Source organism: Pseudochaenichthys georgianus, chromosome 15 (genome assembly GCF_902827115.2).
Source record: "Pseudochaenichthys georgianus chromosome 15, fPseGeo1.2, whole genome shotgun sequence".
Classification (NCBI taxonomy): Eukaryota; Metazoa; Chordata; class Actinopteri; order Perciformes; family Channichthyidae; genus Pseudochaenichthys; species Pseudochaenichthys georgianus.
Window position 1 is genome coordinate 13,797,627 of NC_047517.1, and position 15,910 is coordinate 13,813,536.

A 15,910-nucleotide genomic window follows, 5' to 3' on the forward strand; every position below is an offset into this window, starting at 1 on the left:
GATGTGTTTTTCTCAAAATACCAAACGGATCATGCATTTTAGACATCCTTCATATCCCTCTATCCCAGCACTGTTAGAGAAACGCTAATTTTTTATTTGATTTTAACAATTCCTGTTCAGATTCAGCATAGGAGCTAAAACACTTAATAACCTTCATTACGTGTTAGAGAAAGATCATAAGAAAGGTTGACAAAGATGAGGCTGTTCAACGGGCAGCGGAGCCGCTGTGTGTAGAAAGTTGTGTCTGAACCGGAACCAGATTTCGGTACCCAACCCTAGTGACCTGCCTGCCCTAAAACAAGGGAATGACATGTTTATGATGTGCTGCAAAAACACAAAAAATATGCAGGGATGTGAGTCTGTTTCTAAGGCCTTTTTATTTTGGTAAAGTCTGACCATTTAAACAAAAGAGAACAGAATCAGTCTGTTCTTCTTTTAGAACAGACTGCCAACTCAACAGGAACTATCAAAAACATCTCAATCGAAAATGTTAAGTCACAACATTTTATTAACTAAACAGATTAATGGAGAAACTACTCGGCAGATTAATGAACAGTGAAACTAAATTCCTTCAATGCAGCCTAACGAGGCTAGCAGTTGAGATATAATATAAAAAAATGGTTGAAATACAGCATAGCAAAACATTTCTTTATAAGTCAGGAACCATTACAAAGATTAATTAAATCGGGAGAAACGGCATCTCTGTGGCCTTGTGTTGGCATAGTGTGAGCGCTGGTTAGAACATAAAAAACTGTAAGTCAGACTTCAATTCAGAAAGACTCTTAAAATATAACAAAACAGCTCTCAGGACATCAGGAGGAGGAAACAGCTAGCTTGGCTCTCATAGTCGTTCAAAACTATACAGTGTGGATTCGCTTGTGGAGTTTAAGGTTAGAACTTTGAGAAAAAGTTTTCCCACACTCTTCACAGCTGTACGGTTTTTCTCCAGTATGAATACGTTGATGTGATTTGAGATCACCTGATGTTGTGAATGTTTTCCCACACTCTTCACAGCTGTACGGTTTTTCTCCAGTATGAATACGTTGATGTCTTTTGAGAGCACCTGATGTCGTGAATGTTTTCCCACACTCTTCACAGCTGTATGGTTTTTCTCCAGTGTGGATGAACTGGTGGGTTTTGAGGACAATATTTTGAGTAAAAGTTTTCCCACACTCTTCACAGCTGTACGGCTTTTCTCCCGTGTGAATACGGTGATGTTTTTTGAGAGCACCTGATGCAGTGAATGTTTTCCCACACTCTTCACACCAATATGGTCTCTCTCCTGTGTGATCACGATGATGTATTTTGAGATTACCTGATGTAGTGAAAGTTTCCCCACACTCTTCACACCAATATGGTTTCTCTCCTGTGTGAATACGCTGATGTGTTTTGAGATTACTTGATGTAGTGAAAGTTTGCCCACACTCTTCACAGCTGTACGGTTTTTCTCTCGTGTGAGTACGTTGATGTGTTTTGAGATTAACAGATTGAGTGAACGTTTTCCCACACTCTTCACAGCTGTACGGTTTTTCTCCAGTATGAACACGCAGGTGGCGCTTTAAATGTCCAGATATTGTAAAGGATTTGTCACATTGCTGACAGCTGTGACGTCTCTCTCTTCCTTTCGGTTTCTAGAACAGATGGACAGAGAAAGAGAGAAAGTAAATCTAAAAAGCATAAATACATATACAGTTAACACAATAAAAACTCAGTTAATACAAACCTTCAGTTAACAAAATACTACTTTTAGTAACCGTTTGTGTTTATTATATTTGTATTATATTTGATACAGTAATACATCAACGTTCAAACCACAGCTAATACAGCAACTTCTAACCTATATCTAACCATATTGTGCATTAATACACTAACATTAACACCATGACGTCTGCTCTAAAGTGACAGTGATGGACAACCTGCTAGAAAGACGCCGTTGAGGAACGTTTTTTAAACATTCAATGACCCTTTAAGTTATCAAGTTATAAAAGGCTTGTGCCGCATGTTGTGGAAATGCAATAAATGAAAGTCGAATACTGGAAGTGGAAAAATGTGCTTATGAATAAAGTGTGGAATATAATTCAAGGAGCGCACCTTGAAAAGCGCTTTAATAAGTCGTCTATCTGGCTGAAACTGTAGAGTGCATAGATGCGGCGCATTTGCGCATAAGATGAGGACCCCTGAATGTTGGATGTGTTTTGCTGGAGCATTTTGCAGCACCTCACCGCCAATGTCGGCATCCTCATCTCCCACGTTTGCCTCCATTTTGTTCACGACTAGATGACTAGGGCCTACAGCGCCGACTAGTGGTAGAGGTAGTCGACTAGTGGATTAGTTGGTGAAACCCCTAGTGTGAACGCAACATTTCGGAACTATATCGGAACTAAAGTGGGAAAAGTTCTGCGGTGTGAACGCACCTATTATTTCTGAAAAAACCTGAGGACAAATGTTTTATTGTTCAGTTTATTTACAGAATTTCAGCGAACGTGTCACTGTTTTGATAGACAGTTCTTGTGACTTGTGGTGAGTGAGAGAGTGTCGTCTGATTGGTTGGGTGTCGAAGAGGGAGGTTCCTAGAGAGAGAGCCGGGTAATGCTACGAAAGAGCTGACGTAGTATGTGTATGAAAGTGGGGAATTAACCGAGTTGTTTCATTGTTTTGGCGTGGTTACGGCCAACGGTAACCTGTGATCGTTATTAATAAACTCCCGGATAAAAAGGCATAAACAGCCTGCCTGTGTTCCTATAGCGAGACGCTACAATATAATCATTGTTATTATCTGGAAGGAAGCCAAGGTTATCCCATTACCCAAAGATAAAATAAAAACCTTTGCTGGTTCCAATAGTCGACCTATAAGTCTCCTCCCAGTGTTAAGTAAATTAATAGAAAAAATAGTATACACCCAAATTCAATACTACTTTTCAAGTAACAATCTGACAACGAACTACCAACATGCCTATAGAGATGGTCACTCTACAAGTACAGCACTTGCACAAATGACCGACGACTGGTTAACCTGTTAAGCCCCGAGCCTGTTTTTCAGGTCTCAGACTCGAAAAGGACATTCCCAGAACAAATTACCATATCTTCCCTTCTAAAAAGGGTTAAAATAATAATCTTTTTTCTCAAAGCAAGGTTACACCTGTGAGTTGGATGTAGAAGTGTCAGAATCAATATAGATGTTTTTATTTTAAAGTAAATTCAGATTGAACACAGTAAAAAAAATGTAAATTATTGTGTCCGTCCAAAAAAAAAAAAGTGAACCACCCTTGAATGATGGGATGGTAGACTAAAAGCTTTAGGAATCCAAACTACAACATATAATAAGTACCCTGTATCAAGATTGATGCAAAACAAGTTTGACCTTTTTAGAGAGATTTAGCAAATAAAACCCACTTCTGGGGTCATTTGACCTATCTCTGGCCTCCCTTGCTCAATTTAGCTGATTGACATCTCTTTATAACCGCCAGAGCCAATGGAATCGAGGGGAACTCCCACATACTCCTTATTTGGTGATGTGTGAGACTGACGCATAGCCAAAACCGGAAGCTGCGATAACTCTGGTGGATACCATTAGCAGCTAACTTTTACTTTACGATGTTTACATAAAAATGGAATTATGGATTATAAATAAAAATATATATTCCACAGAAACATTATCAACCTATGGATTAACCAATTCAGACACGTATTTTCTCGTTTTAATGCCATTGAACAAGTCTTTTGATCAGATTGACATCTAAGTTGAGACGATCTCCCGTAAAAGCTACGTAAAGGTACGTGTTGTGATGTCTGTTTGCTTCCCCTGTCGCGAGTTTGGATCACTCAGTGATGATACTATACCTAAATAATCAGTGGAACCTCAGCTTTAATCAGATATCTTGTATGTGCAGCTACGATAATAAGGGTATCTTTTATCTTGAGTTCTGTGCCAAAGTGCGTTAGCATTTTTCGCTCAGGGGTCATTTAGATGCTTCTTAAGAGACTTGTGTTTTGTTTTGGTAATGGTTTGTATCGTCAATTAGCTGAGATTATTCCCGTTAATCTGGTATAACACATTAATAGGTTCTTAAATATTAAGATCCCCTGAAACAGTGTAGTGAATTAAAAAAAAAAGTACCCGCCGAGGGGGACCTTGGGGCTTAACAGGTTAAAGAGCATGGATGATAGGAGGCTTGTAGGAGCTGTGGTGTTAGACTTTAGCGCAGCTTTCGATGTAATCGATCATAGTCTGCTGCTGAACAAACTCAAATGCTATGGCTTTGGTTCTGTGGCTATGTGTTGGATGGAGAGCTACCTGACTAGGAGAAGGCAGCGAGTATATTTCATTGGGAGCTTTTCTGAAAGTAAGGTGTTGCAGTGTGGGGTCCCCAGTTCGCTTGGGCCTTTGTTGTATTCTATATTCACAAATGAGCTTCCTTACGTATTAAATAAATCCAGTGTAATGATGTATGCTGATAATTCCACAATGTACAGCACAGCATCAACATACAGTGAGTTAAACAATCGACTTAAAATAGAGTTAAATTAAAGCCATAGCAGACTGGGTCAACAATAACAAACTGGTACTCAACATTGCAAAAACAAAAGCAATGGTGTTCGGATCCAAACATATGTTAAGCAGCAATCCTCAATTAAGCCTGACACCGGCTGGTCAGCCAGTGGAACAGGTAGACGAGACTAAGTTGCTTGGCATTGTTCTTGATTCTGGTGTACAGTGGACAAAGCAAATTGACAGTATCATAACTAAAATGGGAAGGAGCATAGCTGTGGCGAGAAAATGTACAAAGTATGTAACACCAACCACTTTCAAACAAGTCATTCAGTCTCTGGTTTTGTCACATCTTGAGTACTGTCCAGTCATATGGTCATCAGCAGCAAAAACACATACACAGAAATTACAAATGGCTCAAAACAAGGCTGCCAGACTAGCTCTCCACTGTTCGAAGTACACTCATATTGGAGTTATGCATAGAAACCTATCATGGCTTCCGGTTGAGAAACGTCTGCAATCTCGTGTTATCACTTTTCTAAAAAAAATTCCAATTTAGCAAAAAACCACTGTATTTTTATGATCAAATAGTTTACACAAGAGACGAGCATGACCATAAGACTAGACAAGCTACATCAGGCCATCTACGGTCACCTAAACTCAGGACAAATCTTCTGAAATCTTCTGTGTCTTATAGAGCTATAAAGGAATGGAACTCATTGCCAAACTACCTTGCTGAAATAGAGTCCAGAGCCTCTTTCAAGAAGAGATTGAAGGGTCATCTACTAATGGCCATGTAGCTGTGAACCCTAATTTAATTTGATCACATACTTTGTACTGGTGGGTGTCTTGTGCACTCATACTTGGCTGAGATTGATATTGAAAGTGGATGACATTGTTGATGATGTTGGAGATTGTTGATGATATTGGTGATATTGTTAATGATGTCAGGACTTATGTCTTGAATGTTGTTGTATTATGTAGACCCTCCAGAAAAACGCGATTCTGCAATCGCAGAAATTACCGCATAATCAGCAAAATGGCGCATATTTTTAAAAAGCCGCATATTTATCAAAAGGCCGCATAATCTCCGCATTTTTCCACACAAAGTTGAGAAAAAAAAAGTTAACTCGTCTTGACGTGAAGTGATGATGATGCGCGACGTCATCAGCTCGCGCATCACAGAAGGTAAACAACACCGTAGAGTGAACGTGTGGAGCTCACACGAGAGTTTCTCTTCACCAAGATGAAAAAATCTAATCCATCTCATTTACCGACGAACATTTCTGCTAAAGACCGGGCAAAGCAGTACCCCGATGTCTGGGGGGAAACTATTCTGCACCCCGTGCAACTGTGTGTTGGAGCATAAGAGAACACCGACGGTGACGACCCACTTTGATTCACTCAAACATTCGAAAATGCTTTCTGCTGCTGCGGACAAGAAAGCCAAACAACTCACGTTCACCGAGGCATCGACCTCCAAAACCCTTTCGAAGGCTACACGAAACGAAGTGAGTAGCCTACAAGACTGAAGCTGGTCAGATAACGAACGAGTAAATGAAAACAGAATGAGGCGGAGAAGTGTGTGTGTGTGTGTGTGTGTGAGAGAGAGAGAGTGTGATTAAAATAGCCCAATTGCTTTTACAATAAATAAACATTGAATGTGTTTAATTGAATAGTAAAGGGGTTTAACGTTAGTGGCAGGTTGTGTGTGAGAGAGAATAAATAAATAAGACAGCCCAATATTTTTTTCCCCCGCATATTTCGCAACTCCCCGCAATTTCACCGCATAAAATCACATAAAACCCCGCATGTTTGATCGCATAATCAAGGATTTTAGCCCGCATAATCAAGGATTTTAGCCCGCGTTTTTCTGGAGGGTCTAATTATGGTTGTATTGTTTTAAGTGTCGGACCCCAGGAAGAGTAGCTTTTGTCAAGAGCAAAAGCTAATGGGGATCCTTAATAAACATAAACATCATTCTGACCTCAGAAAACGATAAAGCTTTCATTTCATGAGGGATTTTTGCAGACGCTCATATTTTCAGTGTTGCCGTTTCCTCTGAAGTATTTATTGGGTTGTTATATTTAGATAATATTTAAACTTAAATACTACTGTTTTTAAGTTTAACAGTATTAAACTTAAAAAGGTAAGTTTAATACTACTGTTTTATATAAGTAAGCATACTAAACATGTATTCTATCACTGTATTATATAAGTAATCTTGTTAGTAACCTATTGTATGGCAGGTGGAGGGGCAGTGATGTTACAGGTGGAGGAGCAAAACTGCAAGACTGCAAACTCACAAGACAGAGAAATCAAAGTGTGTTCTCCAGAGAAGAGGTTGATTTCACTTCAATTTTTTCATATGTTCTAAAGATGTGGAAATGGCACCAAAAAAAACTTGAGAGCTGTAACCAAGACAACTGTAACAACATGAGTAGAGAGCCACCAAGGTTTTTCAAGTCCCTCTCTTACTCCATTTTGCCAACCCAAACTTCCAGGTACATGACGGGACACCTTGCTTGTTTTTGTTGTTTGCGCTCCTCTGGCTGGGTGCTGGCAGGTGGAGGGCAGTGATCCCTTCCCTTCTTCCTTCAATCTTTGAGACTAATGTAATTAGAAGACATGGCACTGTAAATGTTCGAACATTTAAAATATTATACCACTTAAAAATAAGAAATATTACTTTTGTTACTAAGAGTTCATACTTATTATACCTGTGTCACCTTTCACACTATCGCTGTGATCATGAGCTATGGGCTTTGTAGATACAGGGGCCCTTCTCTTTTTGACCACAGGGCGATGCACGAAGATGGTGGGTATAGCCTCTGCTCTCAGCCTTGCCCTTTTTTGTCTTGACAAACGAGTGACTTGAGGTTACTTCACACACAGAACAACTCAGTTGTGTCTGCCCACATACATATTCCATAGTGGTTGAATACACAGAATTAGGAAACACTTTATACTTACTGGACATGTTATACTCATTACATACTGTATATAAAATATGACCAAGAATGTGAGACAACTTTATAGAAATTCATATCACATCTGTTACTGATGCCATTTGTCATACTTTGTTAAACTCACAAATAATAAAGTTCCATAACTTCAGTTGGGAACAGAGACCACACCTTATCTCCCCAAGGCAATTTCCCATCCAATAGGTGTGCTATATAGGTGTGAATAACCCTTTCTCCTGTCTGTTACTCCCTCTTTCCCAATTTCCCATCCAATAGGTGTGCTATATAGGTGTGAATAACCCTTTCTCCTGTCTGTTACTCCCTCTTTCAGCACAAGAACCAGAGGGGGATTCAATGGAGCCTGAATACCTGCACTGAGACCCTCACCCTGCACACTGAGTCTCAACTCTGTGTTTTTCAAGCCTTTCCCTGTTTTTTTTTTTTATTAAACAAAACATTAAGCTTTCCCAATGGTGTGGTTTTCGTTTTGTGAAAAAGTGCAAATGCAGTGTTTGTATATAAATCACATATTGTTTTGCTGTTGGTCGTGAAATTGCTCCTGCTTCCTCCGCTCTGTGTCAGTGGGGAAGCCGTACATTCGTACTCCTTTCTCTGAGCGATTGGAGCATCCCGAGGCAGCACAGCAAACCATGGTGGCGACTAGGAGGCAGCACAGCAAACCAGGACAACACGGAGGAAAAGGCACAGACAAACTGCATGATATGCTATTCAATGTTTATTGAATTCCATGTATTTGCAATGGATGTTCCTAAAACACATTTAACATCATCATCATCATCATCATCATCATCATCATCATCATCATCATCATCATGCTGCTGCTGCTAGTCCTTTGATAGTCACCTGTCGGTCTCCTGTCCTTTCTGAAAGCCATAAAGATGACATTAGTCATTTAGATAACTTGTGTCCTCAATTACCAGGGGATTACTGAAACTACCATGAATTTAAGAAAATGGTAGAAATTAATCTAATCTGAATTTTAAAGCATTACTTTAGATCCCCTCCCGCTAAATATATCAATAAACATTAGAAAGTGATGCTCCTGACTACCATTTCATTTCATTTCAAACCTTTATTTATACAGATAAAATCCCATTGAGATCATTGATCTCTTTTTCAAGGGAGACCTATTCAAGTAGTTCCACATGAAACATAAAAGCATAAACAGAACAACAAAAGGACATCATACAGCACATTTACATAATTATCCACATAAACAGGTACCAATAGCTTCTGATTGACTAGCATCCAACCGAGCTTTAAAAACATTTAGTGGCACCAGATTGTTCAGTTTCCATTTAATTTGCAGACTATTCCAAGACAGAGGAGCTGCGCATCTAAAAGCTATCTTCCCTAAGACAGTCCTAGCAGTTGGCACATTTAATAAAACCACAGCATTCGATCTCAGGCAGTAGCCACTTACAATTTTCCGTGAGATCAGGGAGCAGATATAAGATGGAAGTTTCCCTAGCATGGCTTTGTATATAAAAATGTACCAGTGACTGAGCCTCCGTACAGTTAGTGAAAGCAAACCAGCCCTTGCATACAGGGTACAGTGATGGGTTAATGCTTTACAGTTTGTCACAAATATCAGTGCACTGTGATACGCAGCATCTAACTTGACCAGGCAATTGGCAGGTGCATTCATATAAACCAGATCACCATAGTCCAGCACAGGTAAAAAGGTCACAGTGACTAGCCTTTTCCTGGCCTCAAGCGAGAAGCAGGACTTGTTTCTGAAAAAGAACCCTAGCCTAACCCTCGGTTTTTTTAGCAGGTTATTGACATGAAGTTTAAAAGAGAGACAATCATCAAGCCAGATACCTAGGTATTTGTAACAGGCAACAACTTCAAGTTTTGTTCCTTGCGTAGTTACAATATCTAAAACAGGCTCTGGTGTCTTTTTTGCTTTTGAAAAGAGCAATACCTTGGTTTAATCCACATTTAAAAGAAGCTTTAATTCAGAGAACTGAGTCTGAATAATGTTAAAAACAGCCTGTAATTTAACAACAGCCTCCTTAATGGTGGGACCTGCACAATACATCACAGTATCATCCGCATAAAAATGTAAAGTAGCTTCGGGGGTTTTTGAAGATAATATTGGTTTTAAAGAATTCAAAGCTATAAATAAACAACAACAGGCTCTTTAACCAAGGCACTGTTAGTAACATGTAAACTAGTTGTTCACACTAATCCTAATATTATCACTTAATATTAGCAAATTCTATTTTATTTTTAAAAACATATTGATGTAAATACATACACATATCGATTTGTTGTATAAATATTGCAAATCAAAACCTTTATTCACTAATAATTACCAAAAATCGTAGTTCTATCTCTTGTTATCATTGCATTCACATTGCCCGCCATGAACTTCCGGGGAACGATCCTCGTCTACATGAACCATGTGACGATAACCGTTTTTGGACTTCCGTTGTCGTAACTCTTCTATTATATGGCTCTGACTTGTGTCACACAGCGCATTTGCGTACCGACGTACTTGTGAAGCTTTTCCAGAATGCGGTTAGATCACCGGACGACAGAGTCGGTGCACAGACAGGGAGCTGTTAACGTCGGTCTGTACAACGGACTTGTGCCAAAACTACGCCAACCGGCTGCGGAGGGAGACTCCCCCCCCCCCCTTCACTGGAGAACTGCGCTAAAACAGCTGATCACAACGTTCACACTCTGTGGTCACTAGTGCTGGGGGGAAACGATTATTTCGAAAACGATTAATCGGGCGATTATTTGATCGATTAGTCGACTAATCTAACGATTATTTTTCTGTTGTTCAATTCATAAAAAACGTAATGTAAAAAAAACGTAATGTAAACATTTTTTTTTCCACGATACTGTGTCTCTGGGGATCTTAATATTTAATAACCTATTAATGTGTTATACCAGATTAACAGGAATAATCTCAGCTAACTGACGATACAAACCATGTTTACCAAAACAAAACACAAGTCTCATAAGAAGCATCTAAATGACCCATGAGCGAAAAATGCTAACGGACATTGGCACAGAACTCAAGATAAAAGTACCCTTATTACTTATCGTAGCTGCACATACAAGATATCCGATTAAAGCTGAGACTCCACAGATTATGTAGGTATATAGTATCATCACTGAGTGATCCGGACTCGCGACAGGAGAAGCAAATACAGTCATCACAACACGTACCTTTACAGAGCTTCTAGGGAGATCGTCTCACCACTGTAGCTGTCAATCTTATCAAAATACGTGTTCAATGGCATTAAAATGAGAAAAAACGCAGCTGAATCGGTTAATCCATAGGTTTTTAACGTCTATGTATAAAAAAATGATTGAATTTATAATCCATAATTCCATTTTTATGTAAAAATCGGAGAGCAAATGCTAGCTGCTAATGGTAGCCACCACAGCTAGCTGCCGCTTTAAATGTTCCAACATAGCCGTTGTGCTTGTGTGATATGCCAACTCCATTTGGCAAAGACTGCAAATGACAATATCTTTGCGTTTTGGACTAACTTTAAAATATTCCCATGCTTTTGAAGACCTAGGGCGAGATGTTTTCGTTTGAGGGCTTCGTGCGCAATCCTGTGAGGAGGAGGTGGTAGCCGTTTCAGTCTCCATTGTGTTTGAAGTGCGATTGCGAACTGCTTGTTGCTTTGTTTACACACCCACGTGTGTGTAGCGACGCGTCGACGCGGAAATATGTCGTCGACGATATTTTGAAGTCGACGCGTCGCTACAGCACTAGTGGTCACGAAGTACTCCACTAGCCGCCGCCGCCCCCCCCCTCTGTCGACTTTCCTGAAGTACTTCCGGGTTGATAGAAATCAACACGTAATGAATTAAGACCCCACGGTTTGATGATTGATAGGTGTGTGGGTTTCATTTTGACACGCAGAACATTTTTATAATAAACATAGATACTGTATGTTAAATGGATATATCCGCCTTCTTTCATTTATCTTTCCATTCCCACAACAATATACATAAAGAAATGGCACATTTTGGACATAGTTCGAATGGTGATTAATCATGATTAATTAATTTTTAAACTGTGATTAATCTGATTAAAAATTGTAATCGTTTGACTGCCCTAATATATTTATAATCATAATGTATCATAAACGTGCGACGATTAGTCGACTAATCGCCTTAATTGACTATACATTTTTTTAGTCGAGGGCAGCCCTAGAAATTGGCCATATCTGTTCACTCTGTGGGCTGATTTAGAATACCATAAGTAGAGTTGAGATCATTGGATATAGAGAGCACAAGATTATTATCTCTACTGTGGACAATAATTTTTCTAATAAATAAGCTATCTGTCCAATCCAAATGAGTCTCCTAAATCAAAAATTAGCCCACAGACCAGAGAACAAATATTGGTATTTTCTGGTGTTGAATATTAGGTGTTTTTTTCTTAAATTAGACCCTCCAGAAAAACGTGATTCTGCGATCGCAGAATTTACCGCATAATCAGCAAAATGGCGCATATTTTTAAAAAGCCGCATATTTATCAAAAGGCCGCATAATCCCCGCATTTTTCCACACAAAGTTGAGAAAAAAAAAGTTAACTCGTCTTGACGTGAAGTGATGATGATGCGCGACGTCATCAGCTCGCGCATCACAGAAGGTAAACAACACCGTAGAGTGAACGTGTGGAGCTCACACGAGAGTTTCTCTTCACCAAGATGAAAAAATCTAATCCATCTCATTTACCGACGAACATTTCTACTAAAGACCGGGCAAAGCAGTACCCCGATGTCTTGCACGAAAGTGGGGGGAAACTATTCTGCACCCCGTGCAACTGTGTGTTGGAGCATAAGAGAACATCGACGGTGACGACCCACTTTGATTCATTCCAACATTCGAAAATTCTTTCTGCTGCTGTGGACAAGAAAGCCAAACAACTCATCAACCTCCAAAACCCTTTCGAGGGCTACAAGAAACGAGGTGAGTAGCCTACAAGATTGAAGCTGGTCAGATAACGAACAAGTAAATCAAAACAGAATGAGGCGGAGAAATGTGTGTGTGTGTGTGTGTGTGTGTGTGTGTGTGTGTGTGTGTGTGTGTGTGTGTGTGTGTGTGTGTGTGTGTGTGTGTGTGTGTGTGTGTGTGTGTGTGTGTGTGTGTGTGTGTGTGTGTGTGTGTGTGTGTGTGTGTGTGTGTGTGTGTGTGTGTGTGTGTGTGTGTGTGTGTGTGTGTGTGTGTGTGTGTGTGTGTGTGTGTGTGTGAGCGAGAGAGAGAGAGAGAGAGTGTGATTAAAATAGCCCAATTGCTTTTACAATAAATAAACATTGAATGTGTTTAATTGAATAGTAAAGGGGTTTAACGTTAGTGGCAGGTTGTGTGTGAGAGAGAATAAATAAATAAGACAGCCCAATATTTATTTTACCCGCATATTTCACAACTTCCCGCAATTTCACCGCATACAATCACATAAAACCCCGCATGTTTGATCGCATAATCAAGGATTTGAGCCCACATAATCAAGGATTTTTGCCCGCGTTTTTCTGGAGGGTCTATTACATGCACAGCATCTGTATTTACTTTACTCAGGGTCACAGTGAGGAAACCAGTTATATTTGGAAACTTTGACATCTCTAACACAATTATCTGTCAACAGTGAGCATTTATTAATGAAAGCAATATAAACATGTTACAAAAAAAGATACACATGTCTCACAGATTAAAATGAGTCCTATCAGTTAATGAGAGAAACTATAGCTTCATAAGAAATGCTGCTGGAAGCTCCCTGCACTTCTTGTTTTAAGATGTCGAAAAGTTCATTAAACATATGCTTAAAGGCATTTCAACGAAGTTGTGCTGGAGTTTGTGTTATTCTACATTTTGACACCAATATTTTCTGATTTTACTGCAAATGTATATTGGTTCCAAATATCGGTTATCGGTCTCCTTGATTACTAGTAATCTGAATCAGTATCGGCCTTGAAAAAGCCATATCGGTCGATCCCTAGTTTTAATACCGTTTTTGACAGTGTTGTTATACTGTTTTTAATGATATATTGATACTGTTTTTAATACTGTATTGATACCGTGTTTAATACTATTTTAATACCGTTTTGAATAGTGTATTGAAGTTGTTTTTATACTGTTTTAAATACTATATTAATACTGTTTACATACCGTTTTTAAGAATCTATTTTACACCCTTTTAATACTGTTTTCTACCCCTAGCAGAAGAAGCTAGCTCCCGTTAGCTCCTGATGCTAACTCACCTGAACGAAGGTTGTTTTCCCGGATCCCACCATCCCCAGCACAATCAGACACACCTGTTTGTCTAGGGCAACAGTCCCCGGTGTCCCAGTGTCTCCTGAGGCCGCTAAACCCTCCTGGTTCTCCGGTAAATCCTCCGGAGCTGCGGAGCCGGAGGCCATGATGTCTGATGTTGTGGTGAACTAACGTAAAGAAACTAGTACTGTCGCAAAATGTGAGGTGGTGACACGATGTAATTAAGAGAGCTCAGACCCAGTGTGCGAACTATACCACGGTCTCCGGGGGAGCCGGGATTTTTTTTTTGTTGCGGGGGGGGGGGGTAAATGCTGATCCGTGCATTAATAGCAACAGCACAGACATAGGCCTATTATAAAGAGAAAATCTGTTGCACACGGGGTGGTGCCACAGGTCTACATTTACATGAAACGTCCCGATGGATCATGTAAATGTCAACAGATTTCCCGAGCATGTATGGGCTACGCAAACTTCAATCAACTTGATAATAAATAATCCACGGACCACCAATGTAACGTTTGACTGTTTAATTAATTAATTAATTAATTAATTAATCAACTTAAAATGACTCAAATGTGATCCACTCACTACACTGTTGGCTGGTCCAGCCAGCCGGCGGCCACGGGACAACCGCAGCAACTTCGCCCCCCATCTCGAACAGCAGGCAGGGAGGAAGAGGAAGAACAGGTGGGGTGGTCATCAGCAGCATCATCATCTTCTTCCACATCTCCTTCGATCTCTACTACTGTATGGTAGTTGTAGTCATCAAGTTAGCTTCTCTTGGCTCGTCTTCTTGTGTCTCTTCAGCCCCCAAGTTAACGTTAGCTGTCAAATTAGCACTAGCACTGACGTTAGCTCCCTCCTCTCTCGGTTCTGTTGTAGCAGCAGTCACAACGTACGATGTGCTACCACCAGCTACATTCGGTTGGTCTTCTTGATCAGGTTGTTTGGCCGTCTTTTTAAAGAAATTGCCTAAGTTGTTTTTTTCTTTTCGACATGTCAGCAGCAGCAACAATTCCTGGTAAACATGCAGTGCTAACTAAACGAGCTTGTGAGTGAGTGGGTAGTGGGTGGAGCTGCGGGCAGCGTGCAAGCAGGCGACACTTTTTTCATGAATCATAAACTCTAAATATAATTTTATTTCACTTATTTTACACCTTTGAAAAAAAACATGCCCAAAATGGAATTTATTTGGTCATCATATCAGTATTTTAGAGAGCTCCCCCCAAATTTCACAAACCATGTTCCCAGGGGAGCTCATGTCACCACTAGGGGAGCTATAGCTCCCCCTGCTCCCCTCCAGTTCGCACCCTGCTCAGACCCTCACTTATTTAGAGGTCGGAACCAGAGTTCCCGTTAGCCGGTAATTACCGGACTACGACCGACCAAAATATGCTGAAGACCGGCAAATCTAAATCTCTCTAGTCAAAGCGTCCGGTCAACATATATTTCCCCTTAGCGCAACACCGCATCAGTTGCGCAACTTGCGCCACTTATTCTTTCACACACAGTAACGTCACGAGCTACCCACAATGCAACACGCGCCATATATATATATATATATGCCATTTTCATGGAGGTGCAAATATCCTGGAAGTGCACATATAAACAGCTAGCTAACGTAACAAGGCAGAGGGCACTAGGTTTTTTTTCTGAATTGACCGAAGAAATCGCTACATGTCTTCGGATTACATCTCTGGACTTGAGGGGTGTGCTCTAGGTCGTTACCAGCGTAAACTAGAGCTGTGTGGGTTGTCGAAAGTGGCCTTCGTCGATTTTGGCTGCATCTACGTCTAATTTCTGGAAACACCAGGTGAATACCCCACTTGTCACAATAATATTATCATGCCATTGCATGTGGTATTTTAGAGTTGACTATATATTGATTAAGGCCATAGACTATGATATTCAGTACAGGAAGCTTAGCAACACCTAGACTGTGTACGGCTAAACCCTTGGCCTGCTTGCACCTCGCGTAAAACGGCGGATACCGGAAGTACAGTGTCGCCCTCGGCCCAATACCCGTATGTGTGTGTGAAAGACATGACAGACAAGAATAGTCAATTCTAATGTCTAACACTTAATGTGGAGAAAGAGATGTCCTGTATGGGTTGATTGTGCGTTGATCTGTTGGTATTGCCTCGGGGTTCCGGTGGGCATGTAAACAAATGCATAATGCTGCGCC

At 40.3% G+C, this 15,910-nt stretch overlaps 1 protein-coding gene across 2 annotated transcripts; it reads right to left on the reverse strand.

The window, feature by feature from the left end:
- Positions 1–490: 490 nt before the first annotated feature.
- On the reverse strand, positions 491–13,882 carry LOC117459392 (zinc finger protein 383-like). 2 transcript variants are annotated; one of them, XM_071205727.1, is made up of 2 exons: positions 13,767–13,882; positions 491–1,631 (listed from the first exon to the last, which is right to left on the reverse strand). In XM_071205727.1, the coding sequence occupies exons 1-2, from the start codon at positions 13,869–13,871 to the stop codon at positions 858–860; spliced, it is 879 nt and encodes a 292-aa protein (XP_071061828.1). In that variant the 5' UTR covers positions 13,872–13,882; the 3' UTR covers positions 491–857. The 2 variants fall into 2 exon arrangements, with proteins under 2 accessions (XP_071061828.1, XP_071061827.1); XM_071205726.1 differs by having other exon boundaries at positions 13,713–13,882.
- Positions 13,883–15,910: the final 2,028 nt, after the last annotated feature.